Below are 13,252 nucleotides of genomic sequence, written 5' to 3' on the forward strand. Positions count from 1 at the left end.
CTGTGTTATTTTGGTCTCTGATGGAGAGTTGTCTCATTGGCAATCATACCACATCTTCTTTTTTATATCTAAAGCTGAATAATTAAAAATTTAATTAAACTGACCAAATGGAAGTCATTTTTTTTATGCAGAAGGAAAACAACAACAAACTTCTTACTGAGGATACATCTCAAATGAAAGAAGAAAACACATATATGCTCCAACACCCTGAGGAAATGTTGGCCATAGATGATATTGGCTATACTTATTATTGGTCTCCTCATGATTGTAGAGATGATAAATCATAAGCTATCAAACGGTTTTATCACCAACATTGTTAAGTAGTTTGTTTGTTGTAGTTAAAGTTTTTATTTTGTAGAGGATCACTGTCAACATTATAAGTCGAAATTTGATGCAACTGTCATATAAGTGAGAGGTTTAGCGCTATCAAGGTTCAATCCACCATTTTCTACATTTGAAAATGTCTGTACCAAGTCAGGAATATGACAGTTGTTGTCCATTCGTTTGATGTGTTTTGTAATTTGATTAGGGACTTTACGATTGAATTTTCCTCGGAGTTCAGTATTTTTGTAATTTTAATTTTTACACTTCGTGCGCAGTCAAAGCATGCAAAGTAGCACAGTTTGTTTAGTTGTAGATTCATATTATAAAAAAATCGATATTTTCTTGTAATCATTTGATGTAATATTTATCAACATTATATTAATACATTCATTTAATTTGTGTTACATTTGCATAATGTGCACACTAATGGAATCGGGTTCTTTTTCGTTTTTAACAAGCCTTATTTGTACCAAGTATACATATGGACTTACTTATTTGACAATGCAATCCTTCATATCCAAGGTCGCACAAACACATAAATGTGTGTTCTAAAGATAGGCATGTGCCATGCTGACATGGGTTACCAAAACAGTCTGCAAGAAAAAAAGATGAATGAAAAATCATCATTTTAAGAGAAAAAGTCATGGAGATAACTCCCTAAAATCAGCTGAACATTTTATTACAAGGGGAATATTAAGCTTCAGAATAATCAAAATTGGTGTTTGTCAAACTGCTATGATTTCAATGAAATTTGTCCAATAAAGTGTGTGCTTTAATTTTTTCGAAATTTTCCTATTTTGTCAAAGGTTCACTGTAAATATTTTGTCAAAAGATTTGGAAAATTAAATTATCTTAATTAATTTTAGTCAAGGTGTTTGTTACCACCTTGAAGTCAATATCGGTTATTTGACTGATTTTCAGACCATGCTCCTACAGTTTAAGGACAGAATCTCCTAAACGCATTTAATTTAACAGTAGAGAAACATCACTCGACAGCTTAGAAAAATTGATGTGGAAATAAATCAAACAACGTCGAAATATTCAATGTTCAATATAGTTAATTAATATATGTTTAGGAAAACATCAATTTGACTGACTTGTTACGATCTGTTCTGTGGCTGTATCTTCTGTGGTTTGTCTTCCTGATAACAGAGCTAATGTAGAAGTCTGTGCAGCTAAAATAAGATATTATAGATTAAATTATATGTTGGATAAATGCAATGTCACAACAATCCTTCAACAACAGAAACTGAAGGCTAATTTGTAATTAGTGAAAATGAGAAATTTGAAAACTTTTTTTGACTTAAATCATGAGTAGGGACTTCCAAAAGAAAACAAGAAAAGCAACACATTATAATTTTCATGCGTCGGAAACGCTTTCTGTATTTAACGTTATCAAGAATTCATAAAGCCGAAAATCCGAAAGCTGAGGATGTATAAGAACGTAAACTGAAACAGTTAAAGCTCTAAAATAAAAACGGACATAACAAATTAGCCAAATCCATATAACCTAAAGGTCGAATTTGTCTGAGTGAGTTAAAACTTTTGTTTCTTTATAATTTCAAAATATATATTTACGGACAATTTAAGAAAGGTTCTTATAAGTGATGTAAGCACCACGGTACCGACTGCTGAGATGATCATACCTTAAGTGAAAAATATGAATTGAACATTCAGGACAATGCTTACGTACCTTTTAAGTATAGTGCTACTACTATTAGAATAAAACACATAGTTGTATTACCTGATTTACAGGGATAGTGGCCGTGTTTTATCTTAAGGTGGTACCAAACACCTCGACTAAAATTTACTCGGCTCGTTTTTATTTTGGATACAATTTGAATAAACTATTTGCTTTCGCAATTGCATTTATCCAACATATAATTTAATCTATAATATCTTAGTAAAAGATAAAAAGAAAAAATGAAAACTTGAATATCACACTTTATCGGAAAAAAAATCAATGGATATTCATGTAGTGTTGTGTACCACCATAATACACGGTGAGAATTTAAATCAACACGACGCTGAGGAAAAATCTGAAACGTTTGGCCTGGAACAGATACGGAAATTAATGGTGAAAGATTCAAAATAAATGCAGAATACAAATTAAACGCTTAAAAGTTGTTAATAAACAGTTTTTATTCCATATTGTTCAAAAGAAAACCCGACATGGTTAGTTTAGTAAGAAACTAAAAAATAATTACATAATAACAAACACAATTAAATTTTGATATTCCTGTCATTGTTAGAAAAAAACATAAACTAAAACCATTTCAAACTCAATCACCTTTTTGTATTATATTTTTAACAATTTACCTGTGATAAAATAAACGGTCACAGAAAGTACTTCACTTTTTGTGGCGTTGATACATTCGTGTGACACTCAGTTTATAATTCTATTGTAATCTCCTGATGAACTGTCGTAAATTTATCGGTGGTGTCCCTTGTTATACTGGTTTGCATGTGGTTATATACTATTACATCATTTATTTATATATTTCTTTGTTCTTACTGTTATGTTTATTTGTAGTGTATTTCAGTACGCAATGGTGTCATTTTAGCGGTATTTTTCAACATTGCCATTTGATCTTTTATATCTTACTATAAAGTATAGGCTTTGTTCATTATTGAAGGCCTTATGTGATCAATAGTTGTTAATTTCTGTGGCATGTTATTCCTAGTGGAGTGTTTCATTGGCAATCAAAAAATATCTTCTCATTTTGTATTTAACTGTAAAACAGTTTAACTTTAAAAAGTAAAAACACAAAAATACTGAACTCCCAGGAAAATTCAAAAAGGAAAATCAAAAATCAAAAGGCAAAATCAAAAGTCCAAACACATCAAACGAATGGATAACAACTGTCATATTCCTGACTTGGTACAGGCATTTTCTAATGTAGAAAATGGTGGATTGAACCCGGTTTTATAGCATTTTATAGCATTTTATAAAATGTTAGATTCTGAAATGCCTCTATTTTTCTTTGAAGATTATATTTCAAGTATGACAAGTTGAATACATGTATCATTTTCAAAAATGCAAATATACATCTTATTTCTTACATGTAACTTGTTCTATGGTTGCTTGGTCAACACCAAATATAAACTTTCCTGGAATTCCTATATTAGACATCTGTGTTATATTAATAATACCGGGTGTTTGTGATCCTGTTACAGAATAAAAATGTATTCCGTCACCAGCATCAAATCCAACCTGCAGATACAAAATAAAAGCAACAATAATATATAGGTGTTCAAATGTCATAAATCGATTGGGAGAAAACAAATTCGGTTTATCAATTAAAACCGAGGCAAATAAATCACCTTTAAGAGGAACAATAGGAACACTGAGTTGCAACAAAAACAAACGCCAACATACATAGAAATGAACTATTTGATGACAACTGCCATATTTGGACTTGGTACTCGCCTTTTTGAGAAACAAATGTGGGTTGAAAATGGCTCGCTAAACCTTCCGCTTTATGACAATATTAAATATTTTGCTAAAACACTTTATGACAGATTAACAGCCCAAAGAGGGACGAAAGATACAAAAGGGACAGTCAAACTCATAAACACATGCAAAATCATTCATAACAGAGAAGCGCGTAAACATATTATAAAAATGCGGACTCAACATACAAACAGCAGAATATTAACGAACTTATTCAACCAAGGACAAACACCACATGATATCAAAATCAGTGACGCGCTTAGGTAACGCACATGTAATCTCGAAATTTATACAATTATTTTCACAATACCATTCCAAACTCCAAACAATCATCATGACAATGATGTTATGGGAAGACACTTTTATAATTATTTGCACTACAAACGAGATGACATAACATATCATACAACCGAAACCATAACAGAAACTGGGATTTTTGTGGGTAAAATCCTTGTTCATGAAATATTTACACTTACCTGCCTCCTTAACTAATTGCAATTTCCCTCTACTTCCCCATACGTTTGTCGAGTTTTTTTTAATATAAATACATTAACACCTCCAGTTATCTCCCTTGTGTAACTCTTCAGTTTCTCGAGACCAATATTAAGTAATTCCTCGAGAGGGGAGGAGGGCGGGTGAGGCAGGTAAGTGTAAATATTTCATGAACAAGGTTTTTACCCACAAAAATCCCAGTTCACTTCAATATTTCCACTTACCTGCCTCCTTAACTAATTGCAAAAGAATTTGCAGCCCTACTAAAAGAGGTGGGAAAGGAATTAAACAAGGAATTAAAAAATTGTATTCACCTATTTCTGTCTTCCTCTCTTGAAAGAATCCAAAATTGCTGACTTGGCAAAAATGGACTGGTGGTCTGGAGCATCCTTCAAATAGAATGAAGTGAAAGTAGTTTCAGATGTCCAGTGAGCTGCTTTTAAAATTTCTTCAGCTGATACACCACAAAATAAAGCCCATGAAGTAGAGAGTCTTCTTGTATCATGTGCTCTTACTGTTTTTAAAGTGTCTTTATCTGCATTTTCATATGCATATCGCACTGTATTAACAATCCATCTTGCAATAGAATCCTTCAAAGCTTCTTTATGATGTTTTTTTTTGTAAGTAACAAACAGTCTGTTTGATTTCCTTATAGATTTTGTTCTATTTATGTAAATCCTTAATGCACGGCAAGGGCATAGTTTCAAATCCTCAGAATCAGTTGCATAAGAATTAAATGAAGAAATGAATAATGGCTCCCAAGGCCTATTCAAAGTCTGTGTTTTTGCAAGAAACTGCATATTTGGTAATAGTTTAATTCCATTTTTTTCAAATCTAAAATGTCCATCATCTAATGATAAGCTATGAATTTCACTAACTCTACTGGCTGATGCAAAGGCTACTAGAAAAGCTGTTTTGAATGTTAAAAACTTTAATTCAATTGAATCTAAAGGTTCAAAAGGATGTTTTGTAGCATCAATAAAACTAAAGGTAAATTCCAATTTGGGGTCAATTGACGAATTGTTGGATTCATATTAAATAATCCTTTAATCAATTATGCTAACTAAGAACTGTTTGAAATTTCTAATCCATTATTATGAATCAATGCTATGGCTGACTTGTAACCTGTAACAGTCTGTGGTTTGCATTTTCTTACAGTAGAAAGATATAACAAAAATTCTGCTACTTCTGGTATAGTTGAAGAAGTGGAATTGATATTTTGTTCTTTACACCAACTGTCATATATTCTGAGTCTTACATCATACACTGTTTTTTTCAGAAAATCCTGTTGACTTATGGCGCAATTTGATAATTTCCATGCCACAAGATTCAATGTTTCTGGACTCTGATGAAATATTTGTATTCGATTGTGAATTTGTGAAAGCAGATCTGGCAGAAGTGGTAGTTTTATTGGAATATCTATCAGTAGATCCAACATCTGAGGATACCAAGATTGTCTTGGCCACATTGGTGCTATTAGAAGAACAAGTGTTTTTTTCTTCTCGAATCTTTTGTAATATCCGAGGAACAAGGATTGGAGGAGGAAATGCATATTCATACATGCCGCTCCGGTTTACAGTTAGAGCATCTACTGGAAATGCTGCTATGTCTGGAACCGGAGAGCAATAAACTGCTAACTTTTTGTTCTGAGCTGTTGCAAACAGATCTATACTTGGAGTTCCCAGTCTCTGAAATATCATATTTACTATCATATTGTTGAGTGTCCACTTTGTCATCTTGAAAAGATTTCCCCCCCTCGAAAGAGCATCTGTTAGTAGATCTATCTTTCCCGGAATGTGAACTCCACGGATAGTTACTTTGTTCTGAATACATCATTGGTAAAGGTCAAAAGTTAGGTAACACAGTTCTGGCGAATGGGTTCCGCCCTGCTTGTTGATATAACTTATCACTGTTGTATTGTCCGACCTTATCAAAATATTCATGTCTTTCACGCACTGTACAGCTTCTTGAAGAGATAACTGTAAAGCCTTCAATTCCAACCAATTTATATGTTTTAGTTTATAAGACTTTGGCCATATACCTGATGTCTGCCAAGTTCCTAGATGAGCTCCCCATCCTAGTTCTGAGGCATCTGTGATCAATGTCAACTGAATTGTCGGCTCCTGTAAAGGCTTTCCTTTAAAAATATTGGTCCGATTTGTCCACGATCTTAAATGTACTGTCAAGCTCATTCGTACAGGAATGAACTGAGTTAATGGTTGAATGTTTGGCCTCCATAGTGCTAACAAATAAAGTTGGATTGGCCCCATATGTAATCTTCCCATGGGTATTAGGTAAATGCATGAAGCCATCAGACCTAGTAATTTTAGAAATACTACTGCTTGAAACTGTTGACTGTTTAGTAATGCATGTATTATTTCCAAAATACTTTGAAATCTTGTCTCTGTTGGTGTTACTATCCCTTTCTCTAGATTGAAAAGGGCTCCCAAGTATTCTATATGTTGGGTTGGTATTAAGTTTGACTTTAGCTGATTTACTATAAGTATCAAATCTTGAACTAGACGGAGTACAAAATGTATTTGCTTTACAAGAGCTGTTCTGTCTGAATTGCTGATCAGCCAATCGTCTAGATACATGAATATCTGAATCATTAACTTTCGTAGGTATGCTGCTAATACAGCCATGATCTTTGTGAACACTCTTGGGGCAGATTTGAGTCCGAATGGCATTGCTCGAAATTGGTAGCTGTGACCTAGAAATCGGAATCTCAGGAATTGTTTGTAATCTGTGTGAATTGGGATATGAAAATATGCATCTGCTAAATCCAAAATTACTGCATAGTCTCCCTTTTTTAAAGCTTTCATAATTGAACGGAGTGTTTCCATCTTGACATGATGAGGCACTACTATTTGGTTTAGAGGTTTCAGATTGAGAATCGGTCGCAGACCTCCTTGTCGTTTTGGAACTACGAAAACTGTGCTGTAATAACCCAAGTTTTCTTGCCCAACAGGAACATGTTCTATAACATTTTTTTCTAATAAAACACTTATTTCTGTTAAAATTACCGACTCGTGAATACCATATCTTGGAACACTTGTCTCTTTTATGTTTAAACATGGATGACTCATAAACTCCAGTTTTAGTCCTTCCAGTAAAGTTTCTAAAACCCATTGGTCTCCTGTGATCTTTGTCCACTTCCTGTGAAACATTAGCAAACGTGCCCCTACCTGGGGACTTATATTTACAGTTTGTACAAGGTTCTTTGAACTTATTTCCTTGTAGCTGGGAAACCCTTTGGGCTTCCAGCTGCTTTCCGAAAAAACTTTCCTTTCCTTGAAAAATTTCCTGGACGAAAATTATCTTTGTTGGAGTAAGTGTTAGTTCTGACAAATTTAGCTCCACTTTCAGAATTTTCAGAATAGTCACCTTATTTCCTCTTTCTGTTAAAGTCATTTACCGGAGTGCGATCATCTCTAGACTTGTTAAAGTTCTTGTTATAACTACCAGTATTATTATAAACATTCTGGGTTTCTCTAGCATCCCGTAAATTTTCTGCTGATGTATGCAGTGTGTCAAAGTATTTTTCATTAAAAAGTTGACTGCCAAAAACGGGCAACTTTAACAACTTCTTTTCTGTCGAGCTCTGATTCCTTTCACGGATTTAGCTATACTTGTTGGACCTTTTGGATTATAGCTCTTCATCTTTTATATAAGCTTTGGATTTTAAATATTTTGACCACGAGCATCACTGAAGAGACATGTATTGTCGAAATGCGCATCTGGTGCAAGAAAATTGATACCGTTAATTTTATGACTAATGAAGTTAACATTTTTCAGAAAAAGCTTTCTTCTACTTAATACTGAATTAATTAATGATTCTGCCTATAAATCAGCCATACTTCTATAGCAATTAATTAATGCTTTACGTCCTTCAATTCTATCATCTTCACAAGTTGCCTCATCCAAAAAGGCATAAATCATAGTACCATATGAAACTGCTCTTACAAGTGCCCTGGCAGAATTGTCCATACGACGAAAATCATTATCTAGTTTTCTGTGAAAAGGTGGAATATTAACTCCAGATTTAAAAGAATTGCCTGTATGACCAATAGGTAGTCCTTCCTCAATATTGTCATCTACCTTAGGAGGAATACAGAAAGCATTAAAATCATCTTTCTTAACCATGAAAGCCTTATCATCCCTTCCACGAACAGCTCTGTTTTTCAAATGTCCAGAGATAGCTTCCTTTTCTACAGATTTTACCATGTCAATAATTGTTTCTTCCTAAGGTAATTTAATTGCTGATTTTTTATCTTCTTGTCAGGTTTTAGTCTTGCCGAAACAAAAGAAGGACATTCCTGATGAATCTCTGAAGCTTCAGGCTCTATATTTAGAACAGTTGCCATTTTATTAATAAAAGAAATCCACTCAATTGGATCAGAAGCACCAAGTGCCCCTTGTGGTACTTCCATTGGGGTGCATGTATACATTTGACTAGATCGTGGCGATGCAGACCCATCAATCTTTTCTTCTGGATCAAGATAAGAAACTTGATCTTGATCAACATTTGTCATTAAAGACATCTGATCGTCATAGCTTTTGAATTTGTCAAAATGTGGCCTTTGGTTTTGCAAAGTTACAGAACTAGGCTTTTCAGGAGGTTGAACTTCAAGAACATTAGCATTGATATCAATCAATTTCTGTTTGAATAAGTTTTGTATTTGTAATTGTACCTGTTCTTGTACAATGGCCGAAATATCGACCATACAAGTGATGTTGTCAGGTGTATTTTCAGTGACAGTGTCGTAATTTGAAGCTCCGACTGCCGCCTCCACAGATGGACTTATGTCTTTGAAATCTGTCTACACAGACCGGTTGAGACAGTTCTGAACACTTTTTTCAATCATCTTCATGACCAAACTCCAAAGCTCCTTTGACCAATTTTTGTAAATTTTGCATGGGCATGACTCGTTACAAATACGATGTTTGTAACATTCATCGTGCTCATCCAGAGTATTCATCCTGTCCGGACACCTTACACACTTCTTAAACTTATCTTCCTGTTTTTCCATCTTAGATACAACTTCTTATAATCCAAATAAACGTACAGGGAAAGCAGCGCATGTGTTTTAATGGCTGCCGCCGAGAGAAACTGAAGAGTTACGCAATGGAGAGTACTGGAGGTGTTACCGTACTTATATTAAAAAACTCGACTATATTAAGCTATATTGCAATGTTTTTACAACATTTTCCTCGGAAAACTCCTGTACAAAGTCTGTTTATGTCAGCTTTTAATTTAGCTTAGAGGTGAAAAATGTTTTTTCACTATTCTAAGTTTTATTCCGTTTTCAATCAAAAAAGCTTCTCCAGTATTCAATTATTTTAAAATACATTTATCGTTTTATTTATTTTTCATACACCATTACTTTTTGATTAAGTTACAGCCTGTGATAAAGCAAAGTAAATGACATTATTAAATTTTTTAGTTAAATCACTGGGAAGTGAGGGTAAATTGGATATATAGAGACTAATATTTCGTTTGGATCCCTTCACCAGTAATTACCTGAGCAGGAGTATCTCCGAGACCTTTAGATGGGCTGCCTTCACCAGTTATTATCTTAGTAGGAGTACCTCCAAGGTCATTAGACTGGCTCCCTTTACCAGTTGTTATCTTAGTAGGATTACCTCCAAGATCATTAGACTGGCTCCCTTCACCAGATATTATCTCATTAGGAGTACCTCCAAGATCATTAGAAAGGATCCCTTTACAAGTTATTACCTAAGCAGGAGTATCTCCAAGAGAATTAGAAAGGATCACTATACCAGTAATAACCTGAGCAGGAGTATCTCCGAGACCACTAGATGGACTCCCTTCACCAGTTATTATCTTAGTAGGAGTGCCTCCAAGATCATTAGACTGGATCCCTTTACCAGTTATTATGTTAGTAGGGTTACCTCCAAGATCATTAGACTGGATCCCTTTACCAGTTATTATCTTAGTAGGAGTACCTCCAAGATCATTAGACTGGATCCCTTTACCAGTTATTAGCTTAGTAAGAGTACCTCCAAGATCATTAGACTGGATCCAATTACCAGTTATTATCGTAGTAGGAGTACCTCCAAGATAATTAAACTGGATCCCTTTACCAGTTATTATCTTAGTAGGAGTACCTCCAAGATCATTAGACTGGCTCCATTTACCAGGTATTATCTTAGTAGGAGTACATCCAAGGTCATTAGACTGGCTCCATTCACCAGTTATTATCTTAGTAGGAACACTGAGTTGCAACAAAAACAAACGCCAACATACATAGAAATGAACTATTTGATGACAACTGCCATATTTGGACTTGGTACTCGCCTTTTTGAGAAACAAATGTGGGTTGAAAATGGCTCGCCAAACCTTCCGCTTTATGACAATATTAAATATTTTGCTAAAACACTTTATGACAGATTAACAGCCCAAAGAGGGACGAAAGATACAAAAGGGACAGTCAAACTCATAAACACATGCAAACTCATTCATAACAGAGAAGCGCGTAAACATATTATAAAAATGCGGACTCAACATACAAACAGCAGAATATTAACGAACTTATTCAACCAAGGACAAACACCACATGATATCAAAATCAGTGACGCGCTTAGGTAACGCACATGTAATCTCGAAATTTATACAATTATTTTCACAATACCATTCCAAACTCCAAACAATCATCATGACAATGATGTTATGGGAAGACACTTTTATAATTATTTGCACTACAAACGAGATGACATAACATATCATACAACCGAAACCATAACAGAAACTGGGATTTTTGTGGGTAAAATCCTTGTTCATGAAATATTTACACTTACCTGCCTCCTTAACTAATTGCAATTTCCCTCTACTTCCCCATACGTTTGTCGAGTTTTTTTTTAATATAAATACATTAACACCTCCAGTTATCTCCCTTGTGTAACTCTTCAGTTTCTCGAGACCAATATTAAGTAATTCCTCGAGAGGGGAGGAGGGCGGGTGAGGCAGGTAAGTGTAAATATTTCATGAACAAGGTTTTTACCCACAAAAATCCCAGTTCACTTCAATATTTCCACTTACCTGCCTCCTTAACTAATTGCAAAAGAATTTGCAGCCCTACTAAAGGAGGTGGGAAAGGAATTAAACAAGGAATTAAAAAATTATATTCACCTATTTCTGTCTTCCTCTCTTGAAAGAATCCAAAATTGCTGACTTGGCAAAAATGGACTGGTGGTCTGGAACATCCTTCAAATAGAATGAAGTGAAAGTAGTTTCAGATGTCCAGTGAGCTGCTTTTAAAATTTCTTCAGCTGATACACCACAAAATAAAGCCCATGAAGTAGAGAGTCTTCTTGTATCATGTGCTCTTACTGTTTTTAAAGTGTCTTTATCTGCATTTTCATATGCATATCGCACTGTATTAACAATCCATCTTGCAATAGAATCCTTCAAAGCTTCTTTATGATGTTTTTTTTTGTAAGTAACAAACAGTCTGTTTGATTTCCTTATAGATTTTGTTCTGTTTATGTAAATCCTTAATGCACGGCAAGGGCATAGTTTCAAATCCTCAGAATCAGTTGCATAAGAATTAAATGAAGAAATGAATAATGGCTCCCAAGACCTATTCAAAGTCTGTGTTTTTGCAAGAAACTGCATATTTGGTAATAGTTTAATTCCATTTTTTTCAAATCTAAAATGTCCATCATCTAATGATAAGCTATGAATTTCACTAACTCTACTGGCTGATGCAAAGGCTACTAGAAAAGCTGTTTTGAATGTTAAAAACTTTAATTCAATTGAATCTAAAGGTTCAAAAGGATGTTTTGTAGCATCAATAAAACTAAAGGTAAATTCCAATTTGGGGTCAATTGACGAATTGTTGGATTCATATTAAATAATCCTTTAATCAATGATGCTAACTCAGAACTGTTTGAAATTTCTAATCCATTATTATGAATCAATGCTATGGCTGACTTGTAACCTGTAACAGTCTGTGGTTTGCATTTTCTTACAGTAGAAAGATATAACAAAAATTCTGCTACTTCTGGTATAGTTGAAGAAGTGGAATTGATATTTTGTTCTTTACACCAACTGTCATATATTCTGAGTCTTACATCATACACTGTTTTTTTCAGAAAATCCTGTTGACTTATGGCGCAATTTGATAATTTCCATGCCACAAGATTCAATGTTTCTGGACTCTGATGAAATATTTGTATTCGATTGTGAATTTGTGAAAGCAGATCTGGCAGAAGTGGTAGTTTTATTGGAATATCTATCAGTAGATCCAACATCTGAGGATACCAAGATTGTCTTGGCCACATTGGTGCTATTAGAAGAACAAGTGTTTTTTCTTCTCGAATCTTTTGTAATATCCGAGGAACAAGGATTGGAGGAGGAAATGCATATTCATACATGCCGCTCCGGTTTACAGTTAGAGCATCTACTGGAAATGCTGCTATGTCTGGAACCGGAGAGCAATAAACTGCTAACTTTTTGTTCTGAGCTGTTGCAAACAGATCTATACTTGGAGTTCCCAGTCTCTGAAATATCATATTTACTATCATATTGTTGAGTGTCCACTCTGTCATCTTGAAAAGATTTCCCCCCCTCGAAAGAGCATCTGTTAGTAGATCTATCTTTCCCGGAATGTGAACTGCACGGATAGTTACTTTGTTCTGAATACATCATTGGTAAAGGTCAAAAGTTAGGTAACACAGTTCTGGCGAATGGGTTCCGCCCTGCTTGTTGATATAACTTATCACTGTTGTATTGTCCGACCTTATCAAAATATTCATGTCTTTCACGCACTGTACAGCTTCTTGAAGAGATAACTGTAAAGCCTTCAATTCCAACCAATTTATATGTTTTAGTTTATAAGACTTTGGCCATATACCTGATGTCTGCCAAGTTCCTAGATGAGCTCCCCATCCTAGTTCTGAGGCATCTGTGATCAATGTCAACTGAATTGTCGGCTCCTGTAAAGGCTTTCCTTTAAA

General features: G+C 34.5%; 1 protein-coding gene across 1 annotated transcript in view; it reads right to left on the minus strand.

Moving 5' to 3' along the window:
- LOC143081097 (sushi, nidogen and EGF-like domain-containing protein 1) overlaps positions 1-13,252 on the minus strand; it is a 55,382-nt gene that overhangs the window by 3,787 nt on the left and 38,343 nt on the right. The window contains exons 3-5 of the mRNA XM_076257333.1: positions 3,388-3,538; positions 1,422-1,499; positions 816-917 (exon numbers count right to left, since the gene is read on the minus strand). Of these exons, the coding sequence (XP_076113448.1) occupies positions 816-917; positions 1,422-1,499; positions 3,388-3,538 (331 nt within the window). The remainder of the gene's footprint in view (positions 1-815; positions 918-1,421; positions 1,500-3,387; positions 3,539-13,252) is intronic.

The sequence above is a fragment of the Mytilus galloprovincialis genome, chromosome 6 (assembly GCF_965363235.1).
Source record: "Mytilus galloprovincialis chromosome 6, xbMytGall1.hap1.1, whole genome shotgun sequence".
Classification (NCBI taxonomy): Eukaryota; Metazoa; Mollusca; class Bivalvia; order Mytilida; family Mytilidae; genus Mytilus; species Mytilus galloprovincialis.